General features: G+C 50.8%; 1 protein-coding gene across 3 annotated transcripts in view; it reads right to left on the bottom strand.

Moving 5' to 3' along the window:
* Nucleotides 1-19499, bottom strand: part of SPTBN4 (spectrin beta, non-erythrocytic 4) — a 1591326-nt gene that overhangs the window by 1122679 nt on the left and 449148 nt on the right. For all 3 annotated transcript variants that reach the window (XM_069644494.1, XM_069644495.1, XM_069644496.1), the window contains one exon: nt 18370-18521. In XM_069644494.1, coding sequence (XP_069500595.1) covers nt 18370-18521 — 152 coding nt within the window. The remainder of the gene's footprint in view (nt 1-18369; nt 18522-19499) is intronic.

The following is a 19499-nucleotide window of genomic DNA, read 5'->3' as shown; positions in this document are numbered from 1 at the left end:
TATGCATACCGCCTATTCCAGCAGGTGTTGATGGCAGAGTAGGTGTCTTGAAATCCTAGAGTTGTGTCTTCCTCTCTAGATGGCCCTTGGATAGTAGGATTGGAAGTTCCTTCTTAAGGGTCGGATTCAAAGACACCTGGACATTCCTCTGGTGGGGGCTCAAAATCTGAGGTAATCTCATGCTGCAAAATTTAATTTAATTTAATGTGTTATCGTTTTTTTTACAAAGAAAAACTTTTCACATAATTAAATCACAGTACAAGAAAAGGAAAATCTAACATCGAACTTAAAACATAAATAAAACATTCAGTTTACACACAATTGATTACCTTTCTTAACTCAGTTAGCAGACATCCTATTAAAATATTCAGGATTAAAATATTCAGGGTTAAACAATCAATGATAATAATCCTTAATAACAATTCAATTCAAATAACCCAGGCTTCTCTTAGCTATATACACTGATAACTGACTAGCCTACTGAATCTTTATGGTTTCACATTGGATTACACTAGCAATGAAGACTCCCCCTCCTCCATGCCAAATGTCTTTGATGGGATTTTCATTTGATTTCCATACTTAGATCACAGCATGCTTTTCATCATCATTGGCCCATAACTTCCTCTACCACTAACCAAACCCTATACAGGGATAGGTGTAATCCCGCATTTAGTGTGTTAATGCATTGATACCAAAAGGATACATCTTTAATAAAGTCTAGATGATGAACATATTTTCTGTAATGTTTTATGTAAATATTCCCCATCTTAAGGCACCCTGTAAGAATACGTTTCGCTGGTCTTTTTATTCTTGCATATTCTACAAAAACTATCGCCTTTAGGAATCTGCCGTTCAGAGCCAATGGGGGCAAGTACCGGTAGGTGATCAACTCTGAGCAAAAGTTTAAACCTCCAGAGGTTGGCAGAGGGACACAAATTCATATATTTCTTAGATCTCTTGAAGGTATTGAGCACATATTTAACAAATTTGTATTTTTTCATTCTTTCAAGATGGTCATAGTTACACTGCCAATCCCAGAGATCTACCCTCCTACCTAGAGTATATTTCATATCTACAAACTCATCTCCCCATTTCGGGGTCCAGTCAATCTCCTCAAATAGAGTGTATGTTTCTTACATTTTGAGTTCTTTTTTTCTCTACGAATTCCCTCTCCCACACTATCTAAAAGTAGATTGGCTGGGGCGTTTAAAGATCATGTATATAGTTCTGCTTTCTTTTTTTAGGGCCAAAGCTTTTAATGAGCAGAGACCCAGTTCTAACCGCAGGATAGCCATTGGGATACTCTGTGGGAGACCTAATAGCTTCCCCAAAACTTTCCCTCAATGATTTGGAGCCATTTCAAGTTGATACTCATAAGGGCGTCCAGGCCATAGATTACAGCAGAGACCACACATTGAATATACAGTTGGCGTGCGCCCCATATTGAGTACCCACTCTGTTTATGGGTAAATTGATAGATCAATGCAGTCAGTTGTGCTGCTTTTCCCATACGTGACTGGATACAGGAATGGTAATCTCCTTTCACATCAAACTCGACTACCAGGTATTTATATGAAGATGCATCATTCCTGTATCCAGTCACGTATGCGAAAAGCTGCGCAACTGACTGCATTGATCTATCAATTTACCCGTAAACAGAGTGGGTACTCAATATGTCTTCAAGCATGATATTTGGGTACTCTATTGGAGACATTCCCAGGGCAGCTCGGTCGTGCTACATCATGGACCCAGTTGGGGTTTTCAAAATACCCTTATGGACAATATGTTACCTTCTGTCGGTAATTCCGAAATCTCTGTAGTGGTGGTCAACGGGCGCAGAGGCTTTTCTGCAGATGATTTCTTTTAGGTTTGTCGATGAGGTGGTTGTCGACAAGGTGGTGGTCGTTGAAATGGTCGTCGACGAGAGACAAGCCGCAGACCCTGATGAAGAAGTTGTTGTTGTTGTTGTCATCTATGCCATCATCGATGGTGCTTGTCATCAGAGTAGACCTCGACGACGATTTGGCCATTGACAGGTATCTCGATGATGACTCAAGGCCGGAGGAGGTTCTTCGAGATTCCGATGACCAGTAGTGGTTTTTTGCCACTTGTCAAGGTAGACTTTTTTAATGACGACATTGAGGAGGATTTTGTAGCCGACTTGGCTCTGGGCTTTTCCGTTGATGGAGAAGATTTCCTGGACGGGTCTGCGGATTTTGACGATGGTGGAGAGCCTTTCTCCATCAGTTTATCCGACGTTGCTTTCGTCAATGGGCCCTTGGAAGAGTGTTTGGACCCGGTATGGGACCTTTCACCAGCTGGTTGTTTCTTTACATGGAAAGAGTGTTTGCCTTATCATGCCCCAAGGACGATTTTGCCTCACCTGTCTTTTGTTTCTTCCCAACCGGCTCCTCAGAGTTGGACCTCTGTCTTGATGGTGACCTCTTGTCAGCGGGAGTGGTTGCTCTCCCACTCCGTGTCAAGCCAACTTCCGATGCCGGATAGGCTGCTTCACTGAGCCATCAGATTCGGCGATGGTTGCTGTCCTTAAGGGTTTTTTGCGAGAAACCCTGCAGATGTCACAGCCGTCAGCGGAATGGTTTTGGTAGAGGCAGTAAAGACATTCCGTGAACTTGTCCCCCTCATACACATTTTTTAGGCCGCAAGCATTGCACGGCCTAACTAAGGACTTCTTAGGTTCTGTAGCTTCCATGGTTGGAACCGGAACCATGTGTATGGAGTTGGTTGCACCAGATGGTGAAATTTGAAGTAAAAGTACATTTCAAAGAAATATAATTTCCTCTCAGGAGAGAAACACGAGGAATCTCAACAGCTCGGAAGACGGTTGACATCTGAGGGGAAGCCAGGGCGGAGCTATACACTCGATGTCCCATTGGTAGGTACCAAAAGCATCCACAACGACGTTGATGGGACACTCAAGATGTCAGGTTTTTCCATAGGAAAATGACTAACTCAAAGTAACCAGGGATTCCCAGCCTGACGACAGGAAATATTAGCAGCATGTCAATCCATGAAAGATCCAATGCTGGAGAAATGTGTGTGACACCAGCAATTTGTCACAAATCATTTGCGGGCACAAAAATGGTTTGTAAATTGGGCACTTTTTTACATATGAAAAATGTGAGCAGCAAAAGGGGTGGCTAAGAACAGTCAAAGCAAACAAGGAAATCTGAGTCAACCGCATTGAACATTTGGTAATTCAGAAAAACAGGAGCAAATATTCAGATTGTGCTTCCCCTGAGTTGACCTTGTCCCTGTGCACGCAAGTGTATTTAATATATGCCTGCTCTCCCCACATCCCCTATATGGCGTGCCTCAGGGGTACATCCTGTCTCCTATCTTGTTCCACCTTTCTTTGGAGCAGATGGTGGGGTATGGTGGACGACCATGGTGTAGGCATCCACCAATATGTACATGACAGTCAATTGTACCAACGAAGTGCCACACGTGGATGTCTCATGCCTGAAGGAGTCTCCGGACGTACTTTAGTCCTGAATGTTGGCAGCTAAACTGAAGTTCAGCCCGACAAAAACATTCCATTCCTGATATGGTCTAATGGGGAACAAATGATACTTGTGTCCTGTGCTCGCTCTCTTGGCTTTTGTTTAAATAACAGACACTGGGCCTCATTCCAAGTCTGTCGGTATCCTGGCGGATTTTCCACCAGAATACTGGCAAACACAAGTACCATTTCCTCCGCCTGAAATCCTAGCAGCACTGGGTTATTACAGGCGGTGGGACTACTGGTAAATCCCCATTCCATGGAGTATCATGTGCTTCATGAGGGGATTTCCCAGTATTTTCGGCACCTGCAATACTGCTGCCAAAAGTACCGGCTGTTTTATGATGGTGGGGGCCTGCGTTACCTCCAGATCTAGGCTGTAGGTAAGTAGGATTACCCCCGCCAGCATACTTGTACTCTTCCAGTCTGGTAAAGTACTGGTATATGTAAATACTGGCACTTTGTTACCAGTCCACCAGGGTCATAATGAAGCCCATTGTATGAATGTTGATGTGGCCCAAGAAAACTCAAGCCACTCATTATCAAATCTCATTATCTTTAGGATAAATCCGGTCGAACCCCTGGAACTTTTCTGATCAGATTTACAGGTACTGGTACACGTTGATATGGGTAATGCCTTGCTATGGGCTGCCCCAAATGCATCTTGAGGCTACTGAAATGATAGGTTATTTAAAACGCGCTTAATACCCAGAGGTTTCTAAGCGCGGACTCGGTGATCGAACCTGTATTGCTCCGTGCTGTCTTGCTTCCAAGGCGAGCACGTAGCCCCTGAGGTATCCTCCCAAGATCAACGGGGTAATTCATAGATTTCAGTGCAGAGGCAGCACACGCGAGCAACGCAGAGAGGGATCGTGCGCCAGCATGCGCCAGCCGTGTGCGCTAAACAGCATTCTGGCGCACCGCGTTATCATGGAGTTACCAAGGCAAAAAGAGCCCTGGCGCAGAGAACATCCCGCAGCGCCAGTTACGCCCCCAAGAACGCCCTTGCGCAAGGAAAAGCCATCAAAATCCCCAATCCAGCGCAAAGGGCTGCGCTAACCCTGAACGAGCTTACAGGGCCGCTACACAGCAAACCCCGAGCCGGGAACGTGTATTCCTGGGGTGCGCTGGAATTATCACACGCAGTAGGGCCTGTGCGAGCGGGGTACGTGTATTACTGGGGTTCGCGGGGAGTTTCACACGTGGTAGGGCCTGTGCGAGCGGGATATGTGTATTTCCGGGGTGCGTGGGAAGTTTCACACGCGATTGGTCCTGTGCGAGCGGGGTGCGTGTATTTCGGGGGTGCGCGGGAAGTTTCACATGCGATTGGCCCTGTGCGAGCGGGATATGTGTATTTCTGGGGTGCGTGGGACGTTTCACACGCGATTGGTCCTGTGCGAGCGGGGTACGTGTATTTCGGGGGTGCGCGGGAAGTTTCACACGCGATTGGCCCTGTGCGAGCGTGGTACGTGTATTTCAGGGGTGCGCGGGAAGTTTCACACGCGATTGGCCCTGTGCGAGCGTGGTACGTGTATTTCGGGGGTGCGCGCGAAGTTTCACACGCGATTGGCCATGTGCGAGCAGGGTACATGTATTTTGGGGGTGCGCGGGAAGTTTCACACGCGGTTGTCCCTGTGCGGGCGGGGTACGCATATTTCGGGGGTGCGCAGGACGTTTTACACACAATTTCGCTGTCAGAGCGGGGTACGCGTATCCAGTGGGGTGCGTGGGGAGTCCCACATGTGAATTGGCAGTGTGGGTCCTCCCAGGTGTGCCCTCTACCCCCTACACGGGCCCTGCAGGCAGCCCACACCACAGGGGACTACCCTGCACCCCTGGTCATGCCCCGCAGGCAGCCCATCCACCATGGGCATACCCCCCAGCCAGGCCACATGTCACCTTGCACTAGTGATCACCAACTCATGTCCCCCTGCACCCCCACCACACAGCAGTGAGGGGCACCTGCCAGAGGCCCCCATTCATGTCCCATTCATGTCCCCCTGCACCTCTACCCCCCAGCAGTGAGGGGCACCTGCCAGCAGGCCCCCACTCATGTCCCACTCATGTCCGCTTGCACCCCCACCCCCCAGCAGTGAGGGACACCTGCCAGCAGGCCCCCACTCATGTCCCCCTGCACCCCCACCCCCCAGCAGTGAGGGGCACCTGCCAGCAGGCCCCCACTCATGTCCCACTCATGTCCCCCTGCACCCCCACCCCCAGCAGTGAGGGACACCTGCCAGCAGGCCCCCACTCATGTCCCCCTCCTACAACCCCACCCCCCAGCAGTGAGGGGCACCTGCCAGCAGGCCCCCATTCATGTCCCACTCATGTCCCCCTGCACCCCCACCCCCCAGCAGTGAGGGGCACCTGCCAGCAGGCCCCCACTCATGTCCCACTGCACCCCCTACCCCCAGCAGTGAGAGGCACTTGCCAGCAGGCCCCCATTCATGTCCCATTTATGTCCCCCTGCACCCCCACCCCCCCCCCGCAGTGAGGGGCACCTGCCAGCAGGCCCCCACTCATGTCCCCCTGCATCCCCACCCCCCAGCAGTGAGGGGCACCTGCCAGCAGGACCGCACTCATGTCCTACTCATGTCCCCATGCACCCCCACCCCCCAGCAGAGGGGCACCTACCAGCAGGCCCCCACTCATGTCCCCCTGCACCTCCACACTCCAGCAGTGAGGGACACCTGCCAGCAGGCCCCCACTCATGTACCGCTGCACCCCCACCCCCCAGCAGTGAGGGGCACCTGCCGGCAGGCCCCCATTCATGACCCACTCATGACCCCCTGCACCCCCACCCCCCAGCAGTGAGGGGCACCTGCCAGCAGGCCCCCATTCATGTCCCACACATGTCCCCCCCTGCATCCCCACCCCCCAGCAGTGAGGGGCACCTACCAGCAGGCCCACACTCATGTCCCCCTGCACCCCCACCCACCAGCAGTGAGGGGGACCTGCCAGCAGGCCCCCACTCATGTCCCCCTGCACCCCCACCCCCCAGCAGTGAGGGGCACCTGCCAGCAGGCTCCCACTCATGTCCCCCTGCACCCCCACCCCCCAGCAGTGAGGGGCACCTGCCAGCAGGCCCCCATTCAGGTCCCACTCATGTGACCCTGCACCCCCACCCCCCAGCAGTGAGGGGCACCTGCCAGCAGGCCCCCACTCATGTCCCACTCATGTCCCCCTGCACCCCCACCCCCAGCAGTGAGGGGGACCTGCCAGCAGGCCCCACTCATGTCCCCCTGCACCTCCACCCCCCAGCAGTGAGGGGCACCTGCCAGTAGGCCCCCACTCATGCCCCCCCACATGACATAAAGATGCACAATCATGGCCCACTTCTACACCAAAATACCACAGCACGTAACCCCAGTCTTGAGACGCAATGATTTCCCAATCCACCCCACACTGACATGCCTATCTCAAGACACAAACCAAAAGTCAACTATGTACATCAACACATGTCCGTCACACACACACACACTGGTTGGCATTGATTGCGTAAACCCACATCTTCACATGCATGAACCCAATGAGCGAATCACACACATGGAAGTAAAATATCAAAATGTATTATGGACAAAAATAAAGCAATGAAATGAAAGCATAATAAAATAGCAAACATGAAATGAAAAGCATGTCCAAAAGATGAGTAAATGAAAAGTATAACCAATCCAAAGAAATCCAAAAGAAAAATAGTCAAAACTCTCCCTCCACCAAAGCAAATCCAAAGGAAACGTAAAAAGAAAAATCCATTAATCCATGGTGAAATCCAAAGAAAAAGTTCAAATTAATCCATTGTCCAACTATGAACAATCCATTGTCAAAAAGAAAAATCCATTAATCCATGTTCAAATCCAAATGAAAAGTTCAAATACATCCATTGTCCAACTATGTACAATCCATTGTCAAGGGTCCATGAACCCAACGAAAGAAATGAAACCTACCTAAGAAACTACCTAAGAAAAAAACTATATACAAATGTGTTGGGCATAGTCCAATCACACAAATCAAAGGAAAATGAAAATGAAACCTAACACTAAAAACTATTTACAATGGCAGCGGGCAAGTCCGACGGCTCACTTTTCGATGTCCTGGGACAGGGCATCATTGAACTCCTGCTCAATGTCCTGGAGGCGGTCCTCTTCCATGGCCCTGAGGATTCGCAGGTACGATGACATGTTGACCTCCAACTCCCTGCGAATTGCCTCGAGGCACTCGGCCCGCCTCAGTGCCCTCCGCATGGAGTTCTCCGCCCTGACCATTGTGAGCCGTGCCTCTTCTGCCCGCTGCCGCTCCGCATCTATGGCGTGGCCCAACCGCTGCAACACGGAAGACACTTGTAATCCTGGGTCCTCCCGCCCTCTGGCCAATGCCTTCCCCTCCGATGTCGATGGCCCCGAGCTATCATGGCTCCCACCTTGTTGCTGCTGCTGTTGTGCCTGTGCCCCTGGTCTTGCTGCCTGCATGTCCTCCTCTGGCTGGGGTGCAGTTGTCGTGGTGGCCACCCCTGCTGGACGTCCGACTCCCGACTGTGGCAGGGATGTGTCCCCCACCAGCCTGGCCGCTGGGTCAGAAGCAGCTCCACTGGGTACCCAGGTGATACATGGGTGGGAAGATGGCATGGAGGATGACTGGCGCTTAGGGTGTTCAGGTGAGGAGGGAGTCGGAACAAGGTCCAGCAAACTGAGGAATCCAGCCCTGGTGACCAGTCCCAGTAGGTCAACGCGGTCAATGAGGCATTCGAGATGACGTGCAGTGTCTTCACGAAAACACTGCAGGTCACCTCGCATGCCCCGTTGACGCAACGCCATCCCACTCAGGACAGGCTCAACCCGGTCCCGGATAGCCACGTCCGCAGGGAGAGGAAGGCCAGTTGTTGTAAGCGGATCCCCTCCTGAAAACGGGTCTGGACATGGGCATCCCTGCTGGTGCGGGATGATGCAGTCACAGGATCGGGACAGGATTACACACAGGCACCTCCACGGTGGCCTGTGCTGCCTCCTGTCCCTGCCCCTGCACTGCACCACTAGCACCAGTGGAATCCCCACCTCCAGACCCTGTGTGTGTGTCTTCCACGGCCTCCTCCTCCACCAAACCCCCCACCAACCTGGATGACTCCGTGCCATCTTCCTCCCTCGGACCCTGTGGGGTCTCAACTGCCCCTTCTGCTGCAAAGGAGTCCACCTCCAACCTCCGCCTCTTGGACCTACCCTCGGCAGCTGCAGCCTGGGATGCGGCACCAGACTCCTCACTCCCCGACAAGATGGCAACCTGGGAGGGGAGCCGGGCCTTGCGTCTCCAGCTGGTGGTGCGATCCCTGCCGCTCTGCTCCACAGCACCCTCTCCGCCCTCTTCATCAGTTGACGCTGCAGACAGGGAGAGATATAACACAGGCATCAGGGCACTGGACAATGGACTGATACACACATGACAGTTGTACATGAGTGTCAGTGTCAAACTTCAGACATGGCATCACACTCCCCAACACACATGTCATTTCAACTCACACACATGAGCAATTCAACAGCATTATTCCACCAGCCAGCACCATCCATACACAAACAACAGCACGAGCAGCTGAAGGTGAGCCTGATGTCACATGAAACACGGGGAGTGCAATACACATGCACACAGGCCACCACACTTACATGCATGTGTACAACTCCAGCAACTGTCGCAGTGATGAGATCGCCATCCATGTCACATATGCCATTCAGCCTTCTACATGTCAGTGTCACATGCATCCATGTTGCATCACAGTTGCACACTTGTCAAATACACACACATGCACATGTACACAGTGCAGATACATGCAGCTGGACCCACCATCCAAGTGTGACACCACAACCATGCCAACGTACATACACAGGAATTCAAACATGTGTGCTCCCACACCTGCATTTGGCCTGCATGCTTACCAACACATACACCATCCATGTGTCTCACACATGAGAGGATTCACATGTGTCAGCCTCACGCCCCTGTACATACACATCCATACATGGCCCTACAAAAACACATGTGCAACCTGCACACTACTGGCACACCACAACAGTCCAATCAGTATGCATGTACACTTACCGCTCGACTCCAGACGGGTCTGCCTCTCAATGACCTGAACGTGGAGCACTGGGCGTGTGCGTTCCAGGACCCTCATTTGGTGGTCTGACAGGTGGCCCTGGCGTCCCTTGGCGTCCGCTGCCTTCAAGAAGCGCTGGACCTTGTCGAGGGTCCTGGACCTGAAGTCCTCCCAGCGCTGCCGGACATGTTTGATGTCGCAGACTGCCACCCCCTCCTCGTTGATGGCAGTCACGATGTCCATCCAGATCCTGGTCTGTCCTTCCTTGTCGGCGTACGAACTTCCAAAGAGGGCATCATACTGCCCCAGGACTTGCTCCACCAGGACACCAATTTCCCTGACACTGAAGCTGGTGGCCCTCTGCCTCTCTGGCTGGGGGTTGCCAGTGGTGTCAGATGGTGTTGTGCCCGACATGGCAACCCCAGAGGCAGGTGTGGGTGGGCAACTGGGTCCTGGGGCTGGGCTGTGGAGCAATGGTATCCCAGTCGGGAGTCTTCAGTTCCAGCAGGGGTGGTCACAGCAACTGCACCCCTGGCTGACGTGCAGGCAGCAAATAGCAGGGCACGTGGGCAGCAGGCAGTCAGGCAGCAGCAGATGGCAGGTGGGAGCGTGCTCGGGCTCTGGGGGCAGGAAAATGGGCTTTTGGGCAGGAGCGTGGTCTTCCGTGTGTATTCGCGTGGCTAGCTTGATACAGAGTTATTTGGCATGTAAAAAATTGTACGTCAGCGTGTAATTCGAGGAAAGGCCCTTAGTGCGTACGTGCGTCAGTGACGTTAGGTGCGCAGGCGTTGCCCACAACACGGGTGCATAGTGAATCAGCAGGTGAGAAAACTGCACATCACCGTGCTATTGGAGGAAAGGGCCTAAGTGCATAAGCTTGTAAGTGATGTTTCACGTGTGGGCTGGCTTAAAAGGTACGAGTGTCACGCTATTTCCTTATACGTGCTTTTTGTGGAAGAGGGAGCGGGTGTATCTTGTACTTCTTGTTGTTCACACACGATTACTTCACAATGTTTCCAGTTCGTACTCCCTGTTTCCTCAAACTGCGTTATTTTCTTCTTTTGGCGGGGTGTTGCCTACGCTCACACACACGTCTTTTTCACGTTCTTTTTCAAGGCAGACGGTGAGTTGCGCACGTATTTTCCAACTGTGGTTGCCCCCGTGTGTCGCGTACCCCTTCAGAGGTCATTGTAGGCTGTGTGTAACACGCGTACACTTATTTTTGTGTTTCTGTGTGCCACAGCGTAGTGCAGGTTTATTTTTCCACGCAGGTGGTCTAGCAGGGGTTGCGTGCACGAGTACTTTTGTTTTTGGGGTGCCTGTGCATTGCGTGACCCGCCATCTTCCCCCAGGGGTCACATACAGCCTTGCTAGAGCACTAGGGTACGAATTCCATCTAGTACCCTACCCCTTTCACCCCAATTGCCCAGGACAATTGTTTACTGCAACTCCCATACGCACAACAACATCAGTGCCATGGTTGGGAGGCGAACAAGCAGTAAGGGAGGCAAAGGTGGCCGACCTCCAAAAGGTGGGCGTGGTGGGCGCGGTAGGGGACGTGGCCAGGATTTGCAGGGTGCCCTTAGACCCCCGTGTGTGGAGGAGCAATCAGGGACACCCATGCCCCCCCATGGTTGTGGGAAATGTAGCTGACCACATGCCAGCTCAGCCCTTGTTGGACCGGCCCATTTTGGCACCTGAACCGGCACAGGATGACTCCCAGGCTGACTTCTGGTCAGCAAGTCTAAGCCACGTGTGGCGGTGCAAGTTGCTGTCACCAGGCTACGTGGATCTGGGGCAGCAATGTCATCTGCTGCCCCAAGTAGGCAGGGTGGGGAGGCTGCAGGGGCAGCTGCAGCTCTATCCACCCCAGCTCTGAGTCTCCCATCTGGGACAGTGTTGGTCCAGGTCCATCAAACCGACGTTGGCCCTGCCAACGTCCCCCTGCAGCCAATGCCTGCACCAAGACATATGGTCATTGTGCATTTGCACACTTCTAGTACTCAGTCCACCTGCACTTCTGCCCCTACTGACCAGAGCGGCGTAAGCCACTCAGGATCCGCAAGACCTTTGAAAAAGAAGAAGAAGGGTGCTCTGGCACTACAGGCTGAGACCCCAGACACGGCTACACACTCCGGCACGTCAAGGAAGCCTAGCTTTAATGACGCCAAACTTGATGCACTTGTGGCCTATGTGTCGGCACATAGCCGCAAAATGGTGGTGACTGCAGGGTGCAAGACCACACCTGGTCAACGTAGGGCACACTGGCAGACCATCGCGGACCACATTAGTGCCCTTGGATTTGTGAGGCGCACAGCTGATGATTGCTACAAGCGGTGGAATGACCTGAAACGCAGAGCAAAGAACAAGCTGCCCTCAAATCATGCCTCTACCCTGGTGACTGGCGGTGGTTCTCCACCAGAGGACAACCAACTCACTGAACATGAGTTTGTTGCTGGAACCTTCGTCACAAAGGAACAGATCCAAGGCGTGGGAGACCTACCAGATCACGACGCATTGTCCGGTGAGTGCCCATGCATCTGTGTGTAATCCATGTGTATGTTGTTTGGGTGACAGGTTCTGATTGAGTGTCAGGTGAGGGTGTGTACTCCTGAGTGGTATGGGTCACCCATGTGCTTCCTCCAAAACATTCACCGGCCTTGGATTTGGGTATGACAGTATCCCTTCTACCCACAGTAGCCAATTAGCACCACATTACTTCAGTTGCCCTTGAACTGTCATCTTGCTACAACATTGTTCTGAATTTTTCAGTGTTCATTCAGGCTGATTGTTTCAATTCTCCCATCTTCGCAACGCATTTTTCAGCCCTAATGCCACATATGTGACATGCTTCTGTCATTGATTACACCCCACATTTGCCCACATTTGTTGCCTTGTTATGTGAATGATTAGACCATTCAGGCTGATTGAGTATTGGCCTGCTCAGATTAATTTTTGGGGCCTGTTTGAATGTGGAACATGATAGTTGTTTCCTGTCATGTTGAAGTGACCAACCATTGATGTGTACATCTGCCTGCAATCACTGTATTATTGTACACTGGATGTGTTGCAGTGTGTGGCAAATGCGTATTTTGTCACACTATTTAGCATTTTCCATCTCATCATGTCAATCTCACATGGATGGGTGAAAGTACTCATTCACTGACATATGGCTGTACTTGTCAAATGTACCATGGCTAGGCTACATGCCATCTGTGTTCTGGCATGTGTCATGTATGTGTATTGGACATGCCACTCACAGGCATGCAGAAAATGTGTTGCTTTTCCATCTTGGTGTCCTCAGTGTCTGCTTTTTGCCTCCCCTTCCAACTCATTGACAGTGCATGCATGCCAGGGTTAATGGCATGTTGGACATGTGTAAATCATGTACTTGATCTCTGGCTTGTCAGGCCTATGTGTGTGCTACGGTGCTCATGCCTGTTTCCATTTGTTGTCTTTCATGTTTTTGCAGGTGATGACGCACTTGATGCTGTTGAGGTTGAGGAGATGGTGCAGACCCAGGAGGAATCTCAGGCACGACCGGGCACCAGTGGAGGATGTGGTGTGCTGGTGGGTGAAAACCCAATCTTATTGCAGACCATACCGTCCAGGGGTGTCTCTGGTTGCACCTCCACAGACCTCCATGATTCAGGTGCTGAATCAGTTGAGGTTACTTATGTGCTGTCGCAGGTGAGTTTTTCTGGCAGGGATTCTGTTCTGTCCAACCCACCTGCACCAGAGGTAGAACCCTCTATGGGGATGTCAGTGTTGGTAACTCCGTCTTTGGCGGTTACGGATGCAGGGTCACACTCCACAACATCTGATCCTGTTCCTGGGCCAGCAGATCAGAGGGGGAATGCAGTCCTGCAGCCTCAGGCAGTGCCGGCACAGCAAGGTGCAGATCGCCTTGCCCCAAACAGGTGTGGTGCCCGCCGACGCAGTGGCCGCGCACCACCAGGAAATACTGTATGGGAAAACTCCATGTACAGTATAGCAGCAAAACAGGGAGCATCAGTTGAAATGATGGCTCAGGAAATGGAGAGGGTGGCCAATTCCATTCTCCCCCCTGAAAGGCAGATGGAGCGACAACAGCAGGCAACAGACTCCATTTGCCAATCACACAGGGAAGACATGTTGGCGTCCAACAGGGACCGACGGGCGGCACTGGAGACTCTGCGGGAAGCCATTTCTGTAGAGTCACAAGGCCACAGGGAAGCCCTGAGGTTAGAACTCCAGTTCCTCAGGCAGACTCTAAGTGAACCTGAGGCTTCCTGAAATTTAAGGTCAGAACAGCAGCTGGAGCAGCTCACACGTTCGCTCTCAGCTGAGCTGAAGGCAACTCGGGAGGAGATCCGGGCATCACGCGAGACCATGCGTGCAGAAATGCAGGCAACCCATGAGGTGCTGCATGGGGATCTCTGCACTATCATCCTCCAGAATCAGACCTTCAACACCTGCATGCTTGCTGCCACGGAGGACCATACCAGGGCTTTGCGTGGGCTGCCTCCCATAGCACCACCACCTCCTGATGCAGAAGCAGAGGGTGAAGAGAGCGACAGCAGCGGTTCTCCCACAATAGCGTAGCCGTGCAGGCCATGAGCCCATGGAGGTATTTTTTTTCCGCAACATCCATGCAGGTGGGTGTTGGTGTGCACCCTGTCCTCGAACCTCCTGGGTGGCCTCCCTCCCCCCTGGCCCCCACATGGCCATTTTTTTTTTTTTTTTACAGTGTGTTGCCTTGTGTGGCTCCCGTGGGCATCCACTGTGTATTCCAGCTGTGCACATGCAGGCTTGTCCTTTGTTTGGGTTAGATGCTTGGGTTCCTGACACACACACCCCTCCTGCTTCCCTTTCCATGGGCTTGCAAAGGGTGTGACCAAGTGACAGTGACTTACACAGTGACATTGGGCTCCCATGAGCTGTGTGGGCAGTCTGTAGTCAAAACTGTGTGTACATCCCTAGTGGGGATTGTTGTTATATTGAATACTGCATGGTGTATTGATATGTGCTTGTGCATCCATGTCTTCCTCCTTATTCACAGGTACCTTCTTCATGTCTTCACAAGGCCGTCTCCTTTGCGGATGCAGTTCATGTTGTATGCAGTACACTGACACATTTGCCTGATGTCAGCACTCTGCAGTTGGAAGGGGTGGATGTGCTGGCGTATTCAGGTTGTAAAACCTACACTACTTTGATTTGGTACTGTCATATTTTGGCAATGTTTCATCCTGTGTTGCTGTATTGTGTTGCTGGTAAGTATTTGGTCATGTGTGCTGTTTGTTATTGATTACTGGGAGCATATTGTCTGTGGCCTGTTTCCATTTGGGACAGTGCACTTTGTGACACTTGTGTCATGTGTTGTGCATTCCTTTGTTTGCTTTCGCATTGCATATCATGCCATGGTGTGTTGGGTAGCGGAGATGGGGAGGGGTTGGGTGACATGGCGCTGTTTTCATGTTCTATTTTGCAAGGGGGTAGTCATTCATGCAGCATAAATGTGTGTCTTTTTGTGACACAGCATTGGTTGTCTTTAGGTAGGTAGGGATGCACACAATGTAACACTTCCAGGTGACCAATCTCAGGCTGGTATGGTTGTGACAGTTGACTGTCCCTTATGTCATCATCATTGATTGTCAGCTGGTATGTACCAGGGCTGTGTGCACTCCACAGGGGTGTGATTTTAGGTGAAGTAATTAGCCACCAGCTGCGTACGGGCTGCCTCACCATGTGCCCTTTCCCCTCCCATGCGCAGCGGCCGTGCTTGTGGTTGGGGATGTGGGGGCACCACCATGTCCACCGGCAGGCTCCGGCGGGTTGCAACGTTGTGCAGGACACATGCTGCCACTATGATCCTGCACACTACTGGTGGCGCGTATAGCAGCTGCCCACCAGAGCGGTCAAGGGAGCGAAAGCGTGACTTGAGCACTCCGAATGTGCGCTCCACTATGCCCCGGGTTGCAATATGGGCTGTGTTGTATCTTACCTTGGGTGGTGTGGTGGGTTTCCGAATTGGCGTCATCAGGTGGGTGCTCAGAGGGTAGGCACTGTCCCCTGGGGAGGTGATGATGGGTATCATTAGTGGGGTTGTGACATTACTCAGTATCTGACATGCATGCATGTGCAGAGGCATTTATACTCACCAAGCAGCCATGTATCGCCATGCCACCCAGCTTCTAGGTCCCGGTTTAGGGTTGACATTCTGTAAATGAAACTGTCATGGGTGGACCCTGGATAGTTGGCATATACTGAGGTGATGATTCCCTTGGCATCACATATTACCTGCACGTTGATGGAATGCCAGTGCTTGCGGTTTCTATAGATGTGCTCAGTTGCCCTGGGAGGACGTAGAGCCACATGGGTGCAATCAATGGCACCTAGCACTTTGGGGAAGTGTGCCACCCCGTAAAAATCCTGGACGGCAGCCTGCCTTTCTACAGGTGTTCTGGGCAGGTATATGTGCCTGCGGACTGATGGGCGTGCAGTCATGATGGCCAACACCTGGTGTAGGCAGCGTGACTGCGTGGCCTGTGACACCCCCCCCACACTATGGCACTTGTCCGCTGAAATGAACCAGTGGCCAAGAAGTGCAGTACATTGAGCACCTTTTCCAAGGGGCTCAATGCTTGGGAGCACAATGTGGGTGATGTGAGGTCATCCTCCCACTCACTCACCAGGTCGAGTATTATGTGAGGTGGAAACCTGTACCTCCCATACACCTGGTCATCAGGCATCCCAAAAAGGCTGGTCCTGGGTGTAAAAATTCTGGCCCTGACTATCCTCCTCCTCCTGCGGTGTCCCACGACCACTGCTGCGGGGAACAGTATATTTATTGTAGCGTCTGAGCTTGTTTGTTGTTTGCGTGCACTTTTATGCTGCGCGGGTCCGCAACGCCTGCTTCCTGCTGGTGTACGTGTTTCCGGATTAGCGCGTCTTTTTTGGAGCACGCGTTTCCCCTGTTCGATTCCATGAATACGTGTTGTAGGCGTGCGTGAGGGCGTTCCGTGCATTTGCCTCCTGTACTTCCCCCGTAACGCCCACATTTTCACGCGTTGTTCCCCATTCCGCGTGTTACGCCCCGTGTTCTGCCTACTTTTGTTGTGTGCACCACGCTATGTGCGCTTTCGCTGTGAGCGTATCGCAAGCCGTTTGATGATGTGTGCGCCCGCGTGCGCCACGCAGGATTTTGGCGCACATCCCAGTATTTACACGCGCACGGACTTCCATGAATCGATGTGCGCGGTTTTCGCCTGCTTGCACTGCGATTTTCGCACTTGTGCTGCAATTCGCACACTTTCGCACGCTTGCGCAGAGATTTTTGGCGCACATTAATTCCATGAATCGGCCTGTTAATCTGCTTTGCATATTGCCACACAACAGGCTGCTAGGGCAAATGAGTTTTATCACATTGCACCCATTTTAAAAACCGTTCACTGGTTAGTCAGGATTCAGCTTAAGGTTTGTTGCATGCCTTCGAGGCACTTTAACTTCAGAATCCACCATATCATTCAGAAAAGTGAATTCTTTCAGGTGGCCTCCTACACCAGAAGCAAACCACTAGCATGCCCTTACCGCAAAACATGCTGCTTTCGTGGCCATTCCCCCAATGTGCAATATGCATCGATACGCCCTTGCACGCCTCTTCTTACTTTCTGTAAAGAACTGAAAGCATTTCTATTTTCTTAATATCGTCCACATTTTATTCACTCTATCTTTCATTCATGTTCATTTTTTACTAAAAATGTTTTAATGTAAAAAATGATTTCTTATTTTTCGCACACCCCAATTTTATGTCTCAATGAAAGTGCGCGTGTTTACTTGTATAGTGCTCCTTCTGCCGTTTGGAAAAAGTCAACACTATAACTGTTCTCCTTTTGGAGTGACGGGATAAATACCAGTTTTTTGATAGTGCACCAAGCCAGGGAAGTTTCCCACATGTAAGTTCTGAGTCTAATACTATTTGCTGGCATCTGCATTATTTTAACCTGATTACTTAATTCGCATTTCCTTGAACAATTTGCCCTGTGTGCACTTTGCTTATGGAAAGCTAGAACCGAACGTTTGATGAATCAGCAAAAATAACCTCAGATTGCACCTGGTGCATTTTGCTTACTTTTCTTCTTGAAGATGTCAGTGCCTTTCATCAGTTACAAGAACATGGGAATTAATTTGGGGTCATGATACAGGGAACAACAACTGTCTGTACATTGGATGGCATTTCTTAGTACAATCAATTTACACTTAATACGAAACAGAGCCACCCAGTGTACACCCAGGCCAGGGCTCATGAGACACTCTTCATCCAAACACACCTACAAGGTCTCCCATAAACTAGTTACTAGTGTCTCATGACATCCACGCCTCAACGCCATAGACACAGCAACCTCCCACTGTCTTCTCTCTACTCCCGCTAACTTCCGCCCCAACCATCTCCAACCAAATGCAGGTCTTGCAGATCCCGGAGCACCATGCAAATGGCACACATTAAGCTACATGCGACCAGATAACATATCTTAAATGTCTTTGCCCATTAATGCCTGGTGTTGGCTGTCTACTAGACATGGCGAGTCCGTTAATAAAAAGTGTATGCTTCAGACATCTGATACCTAGAAATGCAATGCTCATGTCTGTTCTTTTTTTTATCATCTAAAAGTGTGTGGTCTGGTTCCCTATTGGATTTAGAGCATCATGTTGTACAGTACAGTCCGACTAGCTACTACACAAAAGCGCCCGCGGTGCGAGTCAAATCCGGTGACGTGGAAGCGCTTACCAAATGTTCCCCGGAAAGCACCTCCAGCAGCTTCGTCAGCATGTAGCCATCCCTCAGGTCATTGTAGAGGTCACTTATCCGACACGAGACTCGGGCCAGATGGGAGTTAACCCACTTGGTGAAGGTTTTCTTCTGCACAGCGTCCCGTTCATCTATGGAAGAGGAAGAAACCAAATGCTTCTTAGGTGTGTGAGATTTAGCCTTCCGAAGCCCCAACATTCACATGAGGGCATTGCAAAATACCAAATGAATAAAACAGGATTTTTTTTTTAAAATCACATATCTGCAGCAGTGAACGTTACCCATCAATTAAAACCTATTTGTTTTTCGACATAACTCAGTATGCACAACATTTTGCGAGAACCAAAAACAAAACAAAAAACAAATGGCCCATTTAGGGCCCCATGAAAAGTTTGCTGGTGCAGTAAAGCGTTTTCACACACATTTCCTACAACCCAAATTCAGAATTTCAAAATATAAATTCAGCAAAACTCGCATGAAAATATCCTCCACACAAAACCATAACTGCATATGGTAATTACTCTGTGCGGTAATATGCAATTCCCTATGGGACTCCAAAATGAGAAATAAAATAAGTGTCTTCATGTCTGGGAATCTTGCAGCCCCTTCCTATAACCATATACCATAAAGGTATTTGAGTCTGTGGGTGAGAGGAATTCGACCATCAGCACGGTGGGTGTGTGCTCGCCTGGGCTTTTTCAAAATTTTAAATGAAATTGAATGATGGTAGATCAACCTCCGGGAAATGTGTGGGGCTAATCCGCACAACATACACATAGACCAGTGTACTCTGGATGGACAAAAGCCCACAATTGAATTATGACAGCCAAGAGCACATCAAGGCATCTCAGAAGGGCAAAGGCAAAACCTTTCTCCTGCCATGGCCAGCCTAATTAACTAGCAAAGGCTCCATGGATACGCCCTGACTGTTTCCTTACGCTCTGCAGATGGTGGCATCAATTGACATAATTAACACACTAATAGAGTATACTTAAAAAAGGCCCACATGGGGCCTGGCTGCAGAGGTTAACAAAGGAGACAGGAAAACCCAACAACCTTTGAGATGCGCTGTGTCAACCTGAAGACAACTCTTGTCCCTCAGTATCAAG

This window comes from Ambystoma mexicanum, chromosome 2p (assembly GCF_040938575.1).
Source record: "Ambystoma mexicanum isolate Mex_15411 chromosome 2p, UKY_AmexF1_1, whole genome shotgun sequence".
In the NCBI taxonomy this organism is placed as follows: Eukaryota; Metazoa; Chordata; class Amphibia; order Caudata; family Ambystomatidae; genus Ambystoma; species Ambystoma mexicanum.
The sequence above is the reverse complement of the archived record's forward strand: the minus strand, read 5'-3'. Positions and strand labels throughout refer to the sequence as shown.